Below are 20328 nucleotides of genomic sequence, written 5' to 3'. Positions count from 1 at the left end.
TAATCGTGTTCTCCCATAATCCTTCATCTCAAAATCGGATTTCAAGTGTTCAACGGTTTCCCTTAACTCTTTAAGGGCTTCTAATGAAGATCATGTCCAACATGAACCGTGATAGAATCCGAAACTTGTTATGGAAACGCGTGGGCATATCCCTTCCCAATCAAGTAGTCACTTTAGTGAGCATTCCAACCTTATTGTAAACGCGCTCCGTGGTCTAGAGCCACTTGACTTGGGTAAATGAAGTTCACCATGAACCTTCATGTATATTCCGTATCTAGATCCCCATAGAGATACGTAATGACCACATTTGTAAGCTGCATGATCAGTTATTCGGAAACTACCAAACTGACAAGGTAGTGGAGTGCAATGACATCTATTACGAGAGAATATGTCTCATTGTAGTCGATTTCAGGGCGATTTGTGAGAAGCCTTGCGCCATAAGGCGAGATTGCCATCTCTTTTTCTCATCACGCTTTCTAACGAAGACCCATTTGTCAATAGGTTTTATGTTAGGAGATGTTGGCATCACTGGCTCAAAAACCTTCCTCTTCGTTAGAAAATCCAACTTAACCTGGATCACATCTTTCCATTTAGGCCAAATCTCTCTACGTTGGCATTCATTCATCAACGGAGCGTTGTTCGATATCATCTGACTCAACAAACTCATGCGCAACGAAATGCGCAACTACATCATCAATTATGATGGAGTTTCTATCCCACGTCTCATGTACACTAGTGTAATTTTCATAGAGCTCTATATTCTCAGGAATATGTTCTGACGTTGACTTGGGAGCTGACGTGGCAGTGGGTCCCCTTTGATGACGTGGCGCGGGTCCGGATGCTGACGTGTCGTGGTCCCTCTTGCTGACTTGGAGCGGGCCTGTGATGACGTGGCGAAGTAGTTGGGCTTTGACTTCTTCTGGGCTTGACTTTTTCTGGCCTTTTGTCTCTGGGCTTGACTTCTTCCTTTTTTTCTGGGCTGGGCTTCCTTTCTTCTCTTTTTCTTTTCTTCTTTTCTTCTATTCTGCCGGTTCAAGATGCAGCAGCTCAGGTGGCCGGTTCACGAAGGTTTCGGGCCGGTTCTTGGGGTGCCGCCGCCGGTTCTGGACTCTTGGAATCGAGTTCTTCAAGGTGTGAGGTGGAGGCAAAAAAGGCTTCAAGGTTTTGTATTCGGATTCAAGGTTTTTAGCTTCTTGAATCAGGGTTTGGCTATTTGTTTCAGGGTTAGGGCTTCGTGCTGATAACGTGTTTAAGGAAAACAGAATTGGGAGAGAATTGAATCTGACTTTCATTGATAATAGGGGTCTCTTTATATAGAGGATTACAAGCATAGAGATAGAGTTGTGCATGGAAACATAATCGTACATTGATTGGATATCTCCTAAGATTCTCCGAGAATATCTCTAATATAAACTTTATTTCAACTAGAGCAAGTAACCTCGAGTTTGGGCCAGACACATATTCTGGATTTACTTGAACAAAAAACAGTTTTTGTGTAAAATATTATTATAACCCCACAAAACACCGCACCACACGTGATCAATTTTAACAAAAAATTACAAAAAATAAACCGAGGTATCAAGTTGATTTGTTTTTAAAACTTTAGGTATCATTTTGATCACTTATGAAAGTTAGGTATCAAGTTGATTTGTTTTTAAAAATTTAGGTATCAATTTGATCAGTTTTAAAAGTTGGATATCATTTTGTCCAGTGCAAGAAAGTTTTGACCATAGTGGTGATAAAAACTCTTATCACAGACAAGCTATAAAAAATTGACACATTAAAATTTTAATTTTAATTATAAATATAAATATTTCAGGATGAGACGGGATTAGCTTGGGATTGAAATTACAATCCCATTCTAATCTCGTAGTCTACGGAACCATCCCGATCACTAAAACAAAAATAGTGATCACGTCCCATATCACCTGGGACTGGATGAGACGGGGTTCAGAATTTCGGGTTCAAATGCTCACCCCTAATTGCAGTGGCAAACTTTCCATACCTTGCCATAAATAACATTTGCTGAAGTATAGTTTTAGTCTTTGGCTACCCCCATGCGACGACATATTTACTCAGTCGTAAGACTTGCGATGGCATATCTTCGCCGAAGCGAAATGCCAGCCTTTGGTTAGCAAACTGCCGAAGCCATTGCAATTCATTTTTATTGTGGGTTTCAATGGCGATCTTTATCGTCAATCACAACTCCAATCGGTACGGTTTCTTTGTCCTTCAAGGGGAAGAAGGTGCGCCCCTCATACGGCATCGAATGCTGGCCTTCTAGGGTGAGACTCTTGTGTCGCTCCCTAATCGACACGGACGCCTTGCTTCCAGGAGCAAGAAAGGTGCGTTGAAACTGGAGGGGGAGTGCAATAGCAGCCACCACTCATGGATCAAGTCTTTGATCTAATATAGGTTTTGTTGGAGACCATTGGTGGACATTGAATTTAGAAGAGATGAATTATCAGGCTAGATCCAGCCTCTTGAGATGGGACTTGTTGGCAGGGGAGGGTGTTTGTGTTGATTCAGGTCAGGTCCGACTGAGTAGAGGACATCCTAAGACCCCTGGAGATCGTAAAGTCATGCTTGATCGATCGGTCTTTCGAGATCTTAACTACGGATGCGGCTGTGCTTAGGTGTGGCACATGGTACGTGGTTCTATTTGCAGGTTTGGGATGTGGTCGGATTTTCTCCTTGAGACTTGATCTCACGGAGTCACAGCGAAGCCATCCATCTTCTGGCTATAAGCTGGTGGCTGAGAAGCAGAGCAGGGCGTTGTATGATAGAACCTTGCTATTCTTAGAAGGTTGGCAGGCGCCGATGATGGTGATGGTGGGATGACCGTAACAATTTGGGGTGCCCAACAATTGGGGTACCATATATGTTTTGGGCGTCCAAAGCGGATTGGTGTGATTTTTGGCTCCGGGTCTAATGGAGCAAGCTGACGAGCTTTTGTTAGTTAGGGTTTCATATTTGGGATCCACCACAATTGAATGCATTAATAAAAGAGGATTCAAGTGATTTTATATTGTAGGGAATGACTTTACGTAGTCATATAGGATCTTGATTAATTGAGCTTCAATGTACTAGTGATCGGTCCTAATTTTTCCTTATTCTGCCACTGATTTAGGATACAAGTGCATAGGGATCTATCGTATGTGTCGTCCTGACCTTCAGATTAATGAAATTTATATCTCGATTCAAAAAAAAAAAAAAAAAAAGGTTTTAGGAAAGTATATGCTACTATGCCACATAAAAGAATAAAAATTCTAATTTGAAATTTTGTTTTGACACACCAACCAGAGACTCTTAGTTATCTCACATTATGCATGTTGAAATTTTCTGAGTCCTTACTCTTCTCGCATTTGACCCACTCACAGTGAAGCAATGAAGACATGGGAAACGCTTCTACCGATAGCTTTATGGGTTAACTACATATAAGTGCATCTTTAAATGTTTTTTTAGCCATAAGGCCACCAATTAGTTTTTTTCCCTCATAAGGCCACTTGATTAAAAACGATGTTATATTTTAGATATAAAAATTAACATATTTACATAAATGCCACTACAGTAAAAAGTCAACAATCATTTTCTCTCTCCTCCGGCGGGTCAGAGGTCAACTCCGGCGGGTCTCCGACCAACTTCCAGCGAACTCCGACTGATCTCCGGCAAACTCCGGCGACCACAAAAGCTACTCTGATGAGATTTCCGGCAACCTCCGGCGAGGTCACAAAAGCTACTATCACTAGCAACAAAAGGTACTGTCACTAGCAACAAAAGCTACTCTGGTGAGATTTCCGGTGACCCTCCAGAGAGGTCACAAAAACTACTGTCACCGGCAACAAAAGCTACTCCTGAGATTTTCGACAGCCTTTGGTGAGATAATAAAATCTACTGTCACCAACACCAAAAGTTACTCTCACCAGCAACAAAAACTACTCCAGTGAGATTTCCGGCGAGGTAAGAAAAGCTACTGTCATCAATAGTATAAGCTACTCTCACTAGCCACAAAAGATACTCTTCACAACAACAAAAGCTACTGCAGTGAGAGTTTCAACGAGATAAGAAAAGCTATTGTCATCAACACTAAAAACTACTCTTATCAACAACAAAAGATACTTTTACCAAGAATAAAAGCTACAAGCTACGCTTTCCAACAACAAAAACTATTATCACTAACATCAGAAAGCTGCTCTCACAAATAAGAAAATCTACTCTCACCAACTACTAAAACTACTCTTACCAACACCAAAAACTACTCTTACCAACAACAAAAACTACGATCACCACCAACAAAAGCTACTCTAATCAACAACAAAAGTTACTCTCAATAACGTCAAAAGCTACTCAAACAAACAACAAAATCTATTCTCACCGATAACAAAATCTACTGCGAAGTAACACAAAAGCTAATCCCTTAAATTAAGACTAATAACGCTACTCACAATGACTAAGAAATTTGTTCCCAACCAATACATAAGCTACTATGAAACATCAAACAAATATAAATTGAAAATGTCCACTACTTGAATCAAATTACTCTGATTTCAACTTCAAACAAACACAACTCAAGAACTTGATAAAGTAATCATCACATTCATCCATCTATACTAGAACAAAATGACAATCCTTCTTAACAGAAACTTCAACAATTTTCATTCTATCCTACAATTATGAAACAATTTCAAACTGGAACAATTTCAATCAAAATGGAACAATTTCAATCACAACATGACTAATCTGGTGATTTATTAATACGAGATCAAGGATAACAGTGCCAGAATTCACCGAATCAAGTTACAGAGTGGAGACCGGAGGTTCCAGGCTTCTGGTCGTCGAAGGTCTTCGTCCGGATCCACGACCTCAGCTCGCTGAAGCTTCTCGACTACAGCTGCGCTACGCTTTGGACTCGCTGGCATTCAACCGCGTTCAACCACGAGTACAACCGACCTCGTTCTCGCCGTTAACCGAAACAACGGATCTCCCGACCTCAATCCGAGCTCAATCCACTGCAGCCGTGATCCAAGATCCGAAGGTTTACCTGCTTGTGGAGAACCAGATGTTTTGGGTTAGGCTCGAATTGCTTGCCGTCGACGATCAGATGTTTTGTCGGCGAGCTTGTGAGGTCTGAGGTCTGCAACGCCGTCGTGGTCTGCAACGACATCGTGTGGGTTTGGGAAGGGGAGAGAGAGAGGCAACGGTGTTGTGTGGGTTTGTGAAGGACTGAAGGGGAGAGAGAGAGAGAGAGAGAGAGAGAGAGAGAGAGAGAGAATGTGTGGAGAAGAACATTTCAGCTCGTTTGGATAAGGTGGAAGGGCAAATTTGTCAACTGGAGAAAAAATTGAAGCATTAAGTGGTCTTAGAGCAACTCCAACAGCTTCTCAATATTTTAGTTTTTCTATATTTTAGGGAAAAACGAGCCTCTTTTGCTCCAACAGATTCCCTATAACTTTCTCCATTTTAGGGAAAGTGAGGAGAAAGAAAACAAAATTCCCTAAATTTACAGCAATCTCTAAAATTTTAAGGAAGAATTTGGAGATTTTAGAGATTGTTGTAAACTAGGGAATCTGTTGGAGTTGAAGAAGAAAAATTGCTTAAAGCTTTGACTTTTGCTTCTCTATAATACAAAAATTATAGAGAAGCTGTTAGAGTTGCTCTTATGAAGACAAAAAATATAAGATGGCCTTGTGACTAATTAAAGTTTCAAAAGATCACTTGTGTGTAATTTTCTATAGCTTTATTTAGTGAGATTCAACTTCAGATTTTATTATAAATAATCATAATATGAATATGTTTGTATTTCTAATTTTCAATTTCGTTAATTTCGATTCTTTTTTATAAGAGGATGGTCACATGACTCTTTCCGCCTTCCCTACCTCCATTTATTTTGTAACGTTTTCTTTTATAAACTCCTCTCTCCATGAATCAATTGGCTGGCCATTTGATAGGTACAACTGTTTTTAATCTCCAAGGAGGGTTGCACTTTCCATTCACACACCTTAAAAGTCGTCTTCCGTCTTCAACTTAAAAGAAGTGGGAAAAATAATTAAAATAAACACATGAAAAAAGGAAAAGAAAAATCATAAGAAAACCAGCTTTTTCATTTGGCAAGATACTCGGACAACAAGCCAATACAACAACATTTTTAATTAGGCAATTCAACAATACTAATGTTACAATCTAGGCTACACCAATTCCTAACTATCAAACTATGCAACTCAAAACTACATTATGAAAGTTAAAATCTAGGCAAGCCAATACATTAACATCCCTAACTATGCAATTCACGACTAGATACTAGAAGTTAAAATATAGTGCCAAGAACAAGAAGTCTCCGGAGTAATACCTAATAAGCTTGACATCCCTTCTCCGAAGGAATTCAACAAATCTCAGCATGGGTTTACCACCCATCCAAGAAAACTAAGAATGTAGATAAGACTCTCAAGGCCTATCTCAATTGGACCAAAGCTGCCTTCTCAAAATCAGAACGTGTGTTCTTAATGCTTTCATTGATAGCATCCAGACTCAACTGCAAGCTAGCAATGTCACGCTCTTTAGCCCCTATCTCTGCCTGGATCGATGCATGCTTCTCCTTTAACTCAATTATTTTTTTCTCGATGCAATCAGCCTCATCTTCAAGTTTTGATTTCTCTTGAGTTTGCTCCACTATCTTACTTTCCGCGTCTTTTGATTCGCCCTCAAACTGTCCTTGCCTTTGTTTGATAGACAAAAGTTCGTTCACACGCCCACGTAAAACGGTGACATTGAATCCATATTTTTCCAAGTCAAAAAGACTCTCCAAAATGCTATCAAAAACCTGTATAGGGTCATCAAAATGCAGACTCGATATCTTCTCCACCAAACTGGAAAAGGTCACCATATTGCCAATAGCAAATCCCTCGCGATATTCCTCTTTACATTTAACCAAGGGGCGAAAATGTGGATTTTGTGGCATTATTCTGAATACGTCAAATGATTCAATTGCTTTCCAGATTGGGGAGCTCTTCACAAATGGCATAATTTGGTTCTCATCTGGCACAGTGTCACTGACTGAATCAACTGGAGTAGAATCTCTGGCAAGCTTAACTTGTTCAACAGTTTTACCTGGGTATGGTCCAAAAAAGATACCAGATAAAGTCATATTGGTTACTAGAAAAACGGACACAATCAATATATGAAGTAGCTTACTTAATTCATCCATGTTTGCTGGACCCTGCATTCCTCCAAACCATGTGGAGAGAGGTTGGTCATCATCATCTATATTTCCGGATGCTTGAACACGGGTCCTAGCAGCTTCATTTGGTATGCCCCTTGTTCCAGGAACATCAGCTGTATTTCTCCTGGACGCATCTTGTGAATCTACACAAATGCCAGATATGATTTCAGAACGCAAGGTCAAAAGAACAAAAAAGCAATGCCTCTTTGGTTCTAACTATTCGTCTGAGGGAGGAGAGTTCGATCCTGGCTCAGGATGAACGCTGGTAGCATGCTTAACACATGCAAGTCAGATGGGAAGGTTTTTATATATTACTTTTTTGTTTCCCTTTTTTTATTCAAAGAGAAAATAGTTCTGTTACATTATGTAGATACTTATTGTCTATCAGAAACAACATAGACATGGTAGGAGAGATGTTTTCTGGGCTAAGAGGAGACTTCATTTATCTTTTCTATTGACCAAAGTTCTAAATTTCAGATAATGTTTCCAAAGTATCTAGTGCTTCATGTCCTTCCTCTCTTCTATGAAAAAAATTCAAGTTGCTCATAACACTAGAGAACAGCCAAATCATATAGCTCATCTGCTCTTTTCATGACTGGTAGGCTGAATATGAAATCAACTTACACACTCATACCTGAAGCATCTCTCCCTCCGGGAAAATGCAAAGCAACTTCATCAAGTGTCTGATCTTCTACAGCACTTTTGTCAACAACATTTCTTGATCCATTTAGTTCCCTGACTGCAATTTTTTTTTTTTTTTTTAATATCAGAAACAAACTTATATCAACATAAATATATACATTACAAAGCAAGGCACTGATATCTATAACAAACTGAAAAACATATAAAAAGCATTAACAAGGTAAAACGGAAACAGAAAATGCCAAAAGCTCAACAGCATTACAATAAAAAAAAAATAGCATTAAAAAATATTTATAAAAAATAAATAAATAAATAAACTCTCAAGTTTGAAGAAACTGTTGCTCAGAACAAAAATATCAAACTCTATCTCACAATTTTATCAACCTCCTCACCCCAAAGCTCCTATAAAGACCTTCCTATTCTGCTCCATCCACCACCCAAAAGATTGCCAACACAGTACATCCTCCCAACACCAATCCCTTCTTGCTACTTAAAGGAAACATAAACCTCTGGCACAATAAGACAGTCCAACAAACTTTAACATATCATCTCACAATAAGCTCCAATTTTAACCCCTATAGGAGGCTCACAGTTTGATTATGATCCATCTCATTTCAATGCGAACAATGCCGACCTTATATAACTTGTATCACGGAATCAGGTTCATGTCATAATGGAGTAGGTAGTTCAATCACAACTTGTAGGTGTCTGTTTTTTGTTTTTGCTTTCGTCTTCACAAAAAGAGAACAAAAAACAAAACAAAACAAAACAAAGAACAATTTTGTATATTTGAATGCATCAATGTTGTTCATCTTACTATGTCCAATAACTGATCCAAATGGAAGAAAGGATCCCCAAAATCTAAGATGATCTGAAGTTTACATGGGACTGAATTTGCACCCAATTCATGCTTCCTCTAATTGGAACTCTAGGATTAAATATTGATTAAATTGCAACAAGATGGGCCAATTTGACACAAAAGAAACTATATGGCTGACATAGTTCCAAATACACAAAAGGTACCAAATTTCAACTTTAGCATAGTAGATGGGTATATATTTTAGCGCCGAATCTGAAAGATCACTCAAATGATTTAGAGTTTAAGTAATTTTTACCTCCCTGTGAGGCTTGTGTGATTACGATAAAGTTTTTAGGAACCTTTCTAGGTCTGCCCCTCTTTCTTTTGTGGCTGCTTCCTTCAGTTGGTTGCTGCTTAAAATCCTGCGCAAATAAACACAAACATCCATAGGCAATACCATTGAGATAATTTAGAACAAAAAGATGTAGACAAAAGATAAATTGTTACAGTGGATCTCTCACTCCATGATTATACCATGTCTGGAAAAAGAACCAGGCTACGGAGAAGGTTATCCAAAACTGGATCACTGCCATGTTCAGCTGATGTAACCTGGGTGTTGATAGCTTATTTTAGATAATATCCAATTATTGTTGATAGCTTAAGTCTGTAGAGCTTCATGTTCCACCTCTTCCCAACATATTTAACCAACAGTGCTTACTAGATAACTAATTAAATAGAATCTTAACATCTCCCAGCACAATGGCATTTTTAGCTTTTCATTATATATACTTTTTTCTTTAGCTAGCTTAATTGATTTGTGATCTCACTCATTTAATCAAGTTACTGTCCAGCTATGCATGACCAAGTCCAAACACCAATATACTTCTCAAACAATCAAAATGAATTACCAAAATAAGTTTGAATTCATGTTTCCTTCTCTGGCAGAATCCACCTAGGAGTTTGATTTACAATTGCTCTTAATAACTTATTTTGACTTCTAGGGGACCAATTCTATAATGCTTACCGTGCTGTTTTCTTGTGCTGGACCATTTGCATTCTTCTTCTGATCTCTCACGAGCTTCAGCAAATCTTCGTTGGGAATCTGACATGGATATTCAGCTGATGAATCCTGCTTTCCATTAACCTTTGACTCTATAGTGAGAGACAATTCAGCTTCTTTACTTATGCCCTCCTTTTGAACAACATTTCCAGCAGAACCAATAACTCCATACCCTTCCTTACCTGCAACTCAACTCATTAAGAATTTAAGACAGAAAATTCTTTTAATTAAGAAGCCTAAACACTGCAGAGTTGACTGATAAACATAAATACCTTTTTCCTTATGTCTCTCTTGGCTAGGAAGCGCACATATAAACGCTTCCTGGGCACTTCCAACTTGAGCCTTCGAACGCCTTCCTTTACTTTTGGCAGAGTGCATCCAGTGGTTTTCTAGCTCACCATCTTTCTCTTGCTTTGTCTTCTACACATATAATGTAAGAAATGGTGATCAGGAAAACCGGGTCATAAACTTTATCATCATCTCCCATGAAGGAAATAAAATAGAGAAGATATCATTGCACATGAACTACTCTCGATCAATTTTCTCACTTAATACTTTATAAGTAAACATTTTTTTATCTCTAAATAGTTGGGAAGAAGCATTGTATCACATTGACCAATATGAAACGTTATCAACCCCAACAAAGCCAAGTAACCATAGCATCAAAGTTGTTACAGGTCTACAATTATTATACAAGAGATGTTTGCTTAACCATTGTAAAGTAAGATGTGTCTGTGTCTCTTGACCCATTCATAGTGCCAGCAAGCACCAGTATGTCATGAATGGCAGATTATATCATGGTTCATGGATTTCGCATGTCAAAAACTCTTGAGCAGAACAGATAAAATTTAAGAGAAGACATTCAATAACTCACAACTTTCTTTTCACCAACCAAGCTCTCTACGTGAAAAAGCTGATGACTAACAGCCGGTTTTCTTACTCGTCTTGATCCTCTAGTTCCACTGCTTTCCCTGGTCGCAGTGGCTAATTCAGATAGCATTTCTTTATCATTTGGAGTTTTCCTCAATTGCCGTGGTGTAACAGATAATGTAGCCTCTGACACTTTGTCGTCCTTTAACTTTTTCAAAGGACGCGAGTCTGTAGCACCACCATTAGGCGCTACATCCTTGATGCTTTGGGTACAACTTGACTGCTCCACAAGATTCTTCTTTGAACTAGTTGATTCAGGGTTATCCCCTGCAGCACCTGAAGTTTTCGGTTGTGCAGCCACCTCAGGATGGTTGGAATCATTTTGGACAGGCAGCAGTCGCAGCCGATGCTCTTCCGCTTGTTGAGAATCTGAAGCACTCAGTATCTGCTGGAACAGAGCCCAATTAGCTACCAATGAATATAATCCTCAGGGGACACAGACAACAAACTAAATTTGTTGCTCTAATATGCATCATTTACATCAAAGTCAATATAATTTATTAGGTCAATAGTGAGCACCACCCGATATGGCGATATATTAAAAGTTGAAGGCACCTCTATTATCTTAATACGGATTAACCTATCACCAAGTACGGCGAAACAATATGAACTGCATATAGATTTCAATAAAGACTCCGCCACCCATCTTCTCCATTATCCTCTCTTCCACACTGAACAAGAGTAAACTGAAAACAGACTATACATTGGATCCACCAATGCATTTGACATCTTCCAATTCTACAAAGGGTCTTATGTCGATAAAGTAAGTTCCTCAGCCTCAACCACAGGCTTTAAAGCAAAGGTATGCATCCTCTCAACTAGAACATTGAAAACGATACCAAAAAAGGAAGGAAAATTGAATAAAACATGCAGGAGACAACTCCTAACTTCTATTTGTGTAATGGGTAGGGGGAGGGCAGATATGGTAGAAATCTAAAGTAATCCTGAACCCAATAACAAAACTATGGTGTTTAGGCTTACATGCATGAGATCAATGTCGACAACTCATATGCAAACGCCATACCTGCTTGTCGGGGCGGACCCAAAAGCCGGCAACCCAATCCTGATGGAGTCGCAGACGGTCTCTCTCGAATTCCAGAAAGTCGGGCGGGTTCTCAAAGAAGATCCTATATTTGGAGTTCTTCTTGACAACCTTGTCAATAACTCCGGTCCACCAACCGTCTTTGTAGTCGGCGTCGACTATGTGGCCGTATTCAAGATCTTGGTCAGCCACGTGAGGCGGCAGAGGCCTTATGTAAGCGGAATCGACTTGTTCTTTCAGTGGCTGCTGAGACCCGTCTTCGGTGACCAAGGTCTTGTACTCCACCAGAGCCCTCTTCTTCTTCTTTGAGGCTGAGCTAGCAGCTGGGCTCTGAACAATGGTGGCTCTGAACCACGCTCCTTTGAACCCGTCCTCGTCGCTCCTCACTTCCACTTCTGACCCTACGCTGAATAGCTGGTTTTGTTGCTGGGATTCGGAGCCATCGAACCCCGCCATGGGTCTTGTTGATTAACAAAACCCTAGGAATGATGATGAGGAACTGCCCGGGTACTTGGGTGGTGGGTACTGCTTTCTTTACCAATCTACCTAGTCAAACTGAGGCTCTGTTCTGTGGTGGTGGATGCGAGAGAGAGAGACGCTTTTTACATCTCGGTAATGAGCACAATATTTGAGACACTACCCATCACGTTTTTTCCCCTCAAATCTGACCCAAAAACAGACACAAAGTGAGTAGAGTTGTGAGTAGAACAATCGCTCATGCGCGCGTGATCAATTACGCGTTACTTAGATGTTAAAGATGTACGCATCGACGATTACAAATTGTTCACGTACTTCCTATCACGGTTTTTCTTCCATCTAAATATAACCAAGTACAGTTTATACTTAGAACAATCGCTCATGCGCGCGTGACCAGTTACGTGTTACTTACATGTTAAAAATGTACGCATCGACGATTATAAATTGTTCACGCGCTTCCTATCACGTTTTTTCTTCCATCTAAAGATAACGAAGTAGAGTTGTGCTTAGAACAATTGTTCATGAGCGTGTGATGAATACGTATCGTGTAGATGTTAGATCTGCATGAATTGACGATTGCAAATTGTTGATGCACCTAGGAGTGATTGATCATATACAAAGGCAAGTGTTCTAGATAGGTATTTTTCTAAATATGTATTGTTAATTGCGGTCTACGAGCTCACTTACCACATAGGATTTCTTTCCTTTTTAATTTTGTCTTAACTAATTGTTTATTTTAGAGACTGTCTCTAAAAATATCTATTTTAGGTATTCAAAAATTAAAGTTTCCATTTTTTTTTCTTCCTTAGTTCTAATGGCTTCTCTATCATATACTATATAAGTAATTAGTATCCACAAGTCCACAATTAAATATGGAATTATTTTCTTAATTAAGAAAATGTTAAATAATTAATGATGGAAATGTATAAAATTTGAAGAGAGAAGAGAGAAGTGGGTAGAAACTTTCATAAATATAATTCCCTGCAATCTTGAGTTTATTGTGAATATAGAGATTTTGTTTTTTCTATCCTCACTTTCTTAAAAATATAGAATAAGACGAAGGAAAAAATACAGTTTTAGTCACTCAACTTTCGCTTGATCTACATTTTGGTCACTCATGTTTATAAAATCTCACTTTAGTCACTCAACTGTAACTCTAACTATCACTTTAGTCCGCCGGTGAATTTTTCCGATAAAAAAAGTCACATGACGCCTCACATGCCATTTTTTAAGGGTTATTTTCGTCCCTCACCATTTACCCGCCGTTTTCCTCACAATTGCCTCCAAAATCTATGGCTTCCCTCTAATTTTCCTCCCTTCCCCTTTTCCTTAATTCGACCTGCCATTGTCTCTCTCTTATTAAATTCTTTAAACACATCCAACGTTTTCTCTATTGCTAGGACCTTCTCATATTTGTTTTCATGTCTGGGTTGTTGGTTAACAGTCCCATATCATTACCAGAACATCTACAGATGAGTGACTAAAACTCAACAGTTGAAAAAACTGTTTTAGTCCCTTAGATGCTAAGACTAAGAATCTGTTCTTACAATCTGTATTTTTTCCCTTAGATGGAATAGATTCTTACAATTGCCAAGTTCCCTGATAAAAGGAAACATTACTCTGTTTTTCTATTCTCCAATTGCAGCATAAGATCAAAAGCAAGCAAGGAGATCAATACATCAATTATAAGTTTCTGATTTAAGGGAAATGGGAAGGTCTCAGTTCAATTATATCCTAAAATGTTTATTGTCTTTTATTTGAATCACAAAGTAGAAAGAAAAGTACCACTTTTGTAAGAGCAAGATCCATGATCATTAAAAATAGCCTCATCTCCTTCGGAGAGGTAGTGCAAGTGTCCAACGAAATAACATTTCCAGAATGTATATGGTAGTTCTTTCCAATTATAGCACAATGGATCTCAAAATGAATTCACAACCACAAAATACATGAATCCTAAAATATTGCTTGCCTCCTAAACTTATGTTCCAAATACAGCAAGCAGACACATTAAATCTCTTAACTACTTAATCAAGTCACAAAATAAAATATAGATTTAAACGTAGAATCTCATTCAAATAGAAGCATGTTGTTCATAAGTCGGAATCAGGGCTTCCAAATTGTCTTGTTTGTTCCTGCTTTTGGTTCCTTTTGGATCCCCACTTTTGCACAATTGCCTCTTGGTGTTTTAAATGGTTTGTTATTCTTTGCAGCTGACTTCCACCTCATTGGGAATCCTGTTTTACCATCAATGTAAACAGATGAGAAATTTGTTGGGGATGAGACCTTAGATTGTGAGCTTGAGTGAGGCTTGGGTAATGTTTGAGAGAAAACTTGTGTAGATGAATTTGGCAGAGAAGATGCATAAGTTTGGCCTTCAACTCTATCACCAAGTATTTCCTGCACAATATAAATTTTACCAAAGTCACCAACTGACATGCAATTCAATCTCACTGCCTGAACTCTTGTATCTTAAATTTATGTTAAATTTCATTACCTGATTGACATTACCAATAATTGTAGTTGTCTCAATATTGTTTTCACTCGCACTTGGCACATGCAACATTTTATCAATTTCAGCAATTTGCAAGCACTCCTAATATTACTTGAAGCGATATATTACTACCTCATTGACAAAACTAGCACTTGATCAACATAACTCATCTCCCCTTTAAAACGAGTATCATATCTACTTTCTCTCATTTTTTTCCTACCGGTGGCCTTCCTTTTCACCATTTCTTTCCCCACTGCACCTCTACTTGAACTTCCAACTTCAGCCAAATTTCAAGAGTCTGCAGCATATGCAAATGCATTTACCAATGTTTTGGCCTTACCACTTTTTCTCTTCTTGGTGCTTTGTGAGACTTTTCTTTTTCCCTTATCTTTGGAAGTTTTGTTTGCCTCAAATAAATGCATAGCAGCAACACCCTTTTTACTTACAATCTTATCTACATTTTGCATTAAATTCTCCTCAACTGAGCCATCTCTTGCTTGGACCACTTCTTCTAAATCATCAATGACATTGTCTATATACTTTTCATGGTCCACATTTGGAGGAGCTATCCCGTTTTTCCATTCATACTCTGCTTGTTCTTTTCTTCTAACACCTCCAGAAACAACATACAATTGAAGTATATTTGTATTTTGTAGAAAAGCAAGCATGTCTGTTACATCTTTGTCACCCTTGATGGCTAAGAAACCCTCTCCATCTCTGCTTCCAGGAACCTTAAACCAATATGTTAATGGTGGGTCTCTATACCCAAGATCTTCAGCAAACCAGTTTAAAGAAGTCCATGCAATTATGTTTCGGTCGAGCTTATCAACAAACAACTTCTCACCTCCATTATAAGGGAAAAATGCACCAACAGTGTCTGGACTCTAAGAAGACTGTCAAAGTGATACCCGGACTTTAAAACGTATCAATGTGATACCTGAACTTATATTTTCTTGTCAACGTAATACCTATGTCAAATTTCCGTCACAGCACCGTCAAGTCTAACCACGTGTGACGCACGTGACGCCTAAAATAAGGGCAAAAAAGACTTTTTACTCCATCAAACCCTAAATATTGAAAATTAAAAATAAAAATTGAATAAATTATTATAATGAAAATAAAAGTTGAATTCTTGAACAACAAAACAGCCGGCACGATCCCCCCTCCTCCGCCCCCACAGCCTCACTGTTCTCCTCATTCGCCACCGCCACTAGGCCAAAAAAGCTAACAGACAACGGACCAAAATCGTTGTGTGATTTGGACGATCTCCGTTGTGTATCGGAGCGTTGTGTGATGAAAAATAGCACAACGGTGGAAACCCGTTGTATGAAACACAAACAGTCAACACTTATTTTGTTATCAGTGTTGTGCCTTCCCTCGGCAGATACTAGGCACAGGTGCCGCGCAGCCATGCTGCGCATGGTAGGTGCGTCCTTCATACAACAGAACTTGTTTCCAAACTGTTGTAGGAAAGCCTAGTCAGACAACATATCCTTGAATTTTACTGTCGTTTGATTTCTCCTCACACTTCAGTTTTAGACCATGAATGTTGTATGATTTAGTTTCGGACAACGGAATTCTAGCATTTTCAGTTGTGAGAGAGTAGATTAGAAGACTTATTTTTTCTTTTTAAATCATTGTGTGTTATATATAAGAAATCTGTTGTATGATCATTTGAACATCCATTTTACCAGATGAACAGTAGTGACCGATTGGAAATAAATTGAATGCAAACCATCAAATGAATTAGCAGTACTCCAACCCATACGTTAAACTTCAAAATACATTGGATCCATCAAGATACAATCATATTAGTCATTGTTTCCAAAATCATGAAACCTAATAAGCCAAAGTGGCAATATGTTCACTAAACAACCCAAAAGTAACTTTATCAAAGTAGAACTGAGGAGCAATAATCTTCCTCTGGTGAGACCAAACTGACCCATTTGAAGCTAGAATGCCTTGGCCGAATAGTGGCTAGCGGTCCTTAGATAGATAAAAAGAAATCCCCAAGCTCAAAGATGTACGCAGGCTAATTTCTTTTACCATCTCTGTCTCTGTAATGAGTACTTGCTGTATGCTTACTGTAAAGTAACAAAGCAAGAGTTATCGAGAACTTTTTTTCATATTGTCCCTGCGGCAGATCTGAACAGTCTCTTAACCTATCTCTCCTGAGTCGTATCATCCACTGTCAAAACAAACAACCAAATTAATCCATCAAATTAATCTACTTCGAGAAACAGTCGTACTGAGTAATCAATGAGCCGTGAGAAGGCCTCTTTACAAACATCAATTGGGGCCAAGCTGATACACATGTTGCTCCAAAACATGCCTCTTATGAAGTCTTGATTGATGGTTGTCAAATTCCTTGAACGAATTCTTCCTTGTAACTGACCTCCAATGATATCTGCAAAACATAGAGGAAGAGTACTTTTAGTAAGCTAACTCAAACACTAGCACCTGAGCTTCATCTAATATTACTAAATCAGAAAGCACACAACTTCATCTAATATTACCAAATCTGAAAGCACATATTCTAACACTGAATTGAATGATCAAGCCTATAGCAGCAATACCCAAAAAGAGAAGCAGAGCTATAACAAAGACAAACTTATATTGGGGCACATGGGGTACCCCTCCTATATAATCAGTTATTTGGAATCGCCTTCAACATCCCCATGGCCAATTTTACCCTGTAATTACATGACTAGCAGAACAATAAGAAGACACTTTTCTAATAAAACAGGGGATACCTTCAGATGAAAACAAAACTAGAACAACAATGGACATTTAGTATAATTATGATAAAAAATTATGACTTAATTAAAGAGAAAGACGTATATGTTGACTGCCAATTTTTTTATGCCTTAATTAAAGTAGTTACATTGCATCAGGTTCCCACAAAAAAATATCACTTAATTAAAGAGAGAGACAAAAAGTTCCAAAACGATACACTAGTTTAAGGAGCAGAGCTAATACTATGCACACCATTGGATATCGCACAGCCAAAAACTGACCTTTAGGCATTGCCCTTCACAATAGTAACTCTAGTTATTGACCATTCAAGAACATTGCTGTCGCCCTCCTTGACGTCAAGATATCACAGCAAACTTCCATTCGGAATAAATTCATAAATGAGAAAGCACTCTCCACGACCACTTGAGCAACAAAATCCCCTCAGTTTCACTAAATTTTCATGCCTCAATGGAGTTAACATGTTCAACCCCTTCAAGAACTCTGCTTCCTTAATCTGGCAGCATGTTTTACCAGTACTATTACTGATAACAAGAGTCGCTGTCACACCCCCAAACTTGAGACCAATATTGTACTGAAATATGGTACCCGAATTTGGGATGTGAGCCAAACTAAATAAAACTTCCTTTTTGAAAGAAAGTAAAAGACTATATATAGATATACCTGAATTGTACTTTTATTAGAAAACGAAATTGTTAAAATATTTACGTAACCAAAGTTAAGCAAAATTCAAATCAGTACAGGTATTCACTTGAAATATATAGTAGTAGAAAAATATTCTTTTATCTAGTAGGTTCTTCCCTTTTTCCCCATGCATCTACTCGTTACCTGAAAACATGAAGGTGTAGCATCATGAGTAACACAGACCCAGTAAGTACATCTTACATTCTTATATTAATGTGTCTTATAAGAAATCAAAACTGAACAACCAAGTAAAAATGTACCGAGAACCATTTATATGTTCACACCAAATCTTAAGTATGTATTTGTATACACACAACAGACACATATATCAATATTTGTAAAACTCATAATAATATCACATAGTCACATCTCTTTTATCGAATCAACAAATACTGCAGCAATAATAGGTGCAAATAACCTCAAAACAATGCATGCTCGATTCTCTTTTCACTTAACACCATAACATATTAACAATATATCACAGATAGATATTTGATCAAAACAATATAAGTACACTTTTCATTTTAGTGAATTCTCGGATTAACTGGTAACAAATCATAAATCCACGTGTTAGGGTCCATAATACCAAAACACGGGAAAGCCAGATTGACTGGTAACAATTCATAAATCCACGTGCTAGGGTCCATAATACCAAAGCACGGGAAACCACATGCTAGGGTCCATAATACCAAAGCATGGGTAAGCCGCAGCATACCAGGGTCCAACGTACTATACCCAAGTATGTATACTCAAAGTAAGCAACCTTCCTAAGAGTATAATAGTGCACTATCTGAAGGGACTAGGGCCCAGGCTTAACGTCTCATAACACCAAAACACATTTACCAGTAATTCACTTAAGCACGGGGTTGTAGATAACACCCGGCTTCACAATTGTACTTCTCAGACATAATCAAATTCACAAAATACAATCTTTATAAATTATAGATCATAATATATGTATATGTACACACACATATAGAGACATACATATATTCAGGAATAACCTCATCTGAAAACATATGTAGCATAATTATATAACACAAATAAGTAAAAATTAATATATATATATATATATATATATATATATATATATCTATAATTAAACTTGAAAGTAATTGTGCAATAAAGGTACTGCAAATTAAACTTGAAAGTAAATGTGCAATAAAATAAAGGTACTGCAAATTAAACTTGAAAGTAAATGTGCAATAAAATAAAGGTACTGTAAATTAAACTTGAAAGTAAATGTGCGATAAAATAAAGGTACTGAAAATTAAAAGTAGTAAGAGAATATTAGTTAGTAGTCAAAGAGTCAGTAGTCATTTTTCCATAGTATTGGAAATCTTAGTCCAAAGTGTCCATTCGTCAATCAAAATAATAGTACCAAGTACTGTCAACTTTCTGTTTTTATAACTTGTTCAATTCATGTCCGAAATAGTCAAGTGAGGACACCAAGTCATAGGATTTTTCATAAGGAATTCAATGGAATAAGTCATGTAGTCCAGATCAGAGTGATATAGTCCATAAATGGTAAAAGAACCATAACAGTGCTGAAACCGATATTTTTGAAACTGACCTTTGATGTTTAAGTCTTTACGTACTGTGTATTTTACCATTACTTCTCAAACTTTCCAGAATAAAAGTAGAGGTCCTAAGCTTCAAATTGATATAAAGTTTGTAGAAAATGGATAAGAAATGAGGGAGATATGAATTTTTGAAGTTGTAATGGCGGTATGAGATTTCCAGCGAGTTTAAAAGTTGAAAACTTTGATTAGCCATAACTTCTTCATTTCTTAACCTTTTTTAGTGATTCAAAAGCCTAAACTGAAGGATTTTTCATGAAGAAACTGAAAATATAATTATTTTTGACAAGATTAACTTTTATCAAACACGAAAATATATGACTGCAGCAAAACAGATTCTTTTCCATTTTATCATCGGTTATGCACTTTGATAAATCTTAAAGGCAAAAGAATATAGGAATGTAATCATGTACTTACTTAAGAAACTCAGAAGTGAAGTGAAGATTTTGGTCTTGAATCCAAGCTTGGACTTCTTTGAGAAAAACAAAGGGAGTTTCTTGAAAGAAAAGGATGAAGGATTTGTGAGGTGAGTTTTCTCTACAACTAAGACTTCCAAATCAGTTTTGCACTTGATCTTAAGGCTTGAAGGAAAAATGATTCAGCTTCATGTTTATAAAGACTAGAAAGATGCATTAAAAATTAATCTTTAGCAT

General features: G+C 37.7%; 1 protein-coding gene across 6 annotated transcripts; it reads right to left on the bottom strand.

Moving 5' to 3' along the window:
• Window positions 1-6083: 6083 nt before the first annotated feature.
• LOC133720552 (DUF724 domain-containing protein 3-like) lies at window positions 6084-12315 on the bottom strand. Of its 6 annotated transcripts, none has more exons than XM_062146920.1 (9): window positions 11672-12315; window positions 10592-11035; window positions 9990-10134; window positions 9682-9899; window positions 9192-9266; window positions 8974-9079; window positions 7851-7955; window positions 7189-7359; window positions 6084-7104 (listed from the first exon to the last, which is right to left on the bottom strand). In XM_062146920.1, the coding sequence occupies exons 1-9, from the start codon at window positions 12143-12145 to the stop codon at window positions 6449-6451; spliced, it is 2394 nt and encodes a 797-aa protein (XP_062002904.1). In that variant the 5' UTR covers window positions 12146-12315; the 3' UTR covers window positions 6084-6448. The 6 variants fall into 6 exon arrangements, with proteins under 6 accessions (XP_062002904.1, XP_062002906.1, XP_062002905.1 ...); XM_062146922.1 differs by having other exon boundaries at window positions 10658-11035; XM_062146921.1 differs by having other exon boundaries at window positions 9990-10137; window positions 10658-11035; window positions 11672-12314.
• Between the last annotated feature and the right edge of the window lie 8013 nt (window positions 12316-20328).

This window comes from Rosa rugosa, chromosome 7 (genome assembly GCF_958449725.1).
Source record: "Rosa rugosa chromosome 7, drRosRugo1.1, whole genome shotgun sequence".
In the NCBI taxonomy this organism is placed as follows: Eukaryota; Viridiplantae; Streptophyta; class Magnoliopsida; order Rosales; family Rosaceae; genus Rosa; species Rosa rugosa.
Note: the sequence above shows the minus strand (reverse complement) of the source record. Positions and strands in the feature narration are given on the sequence as shown.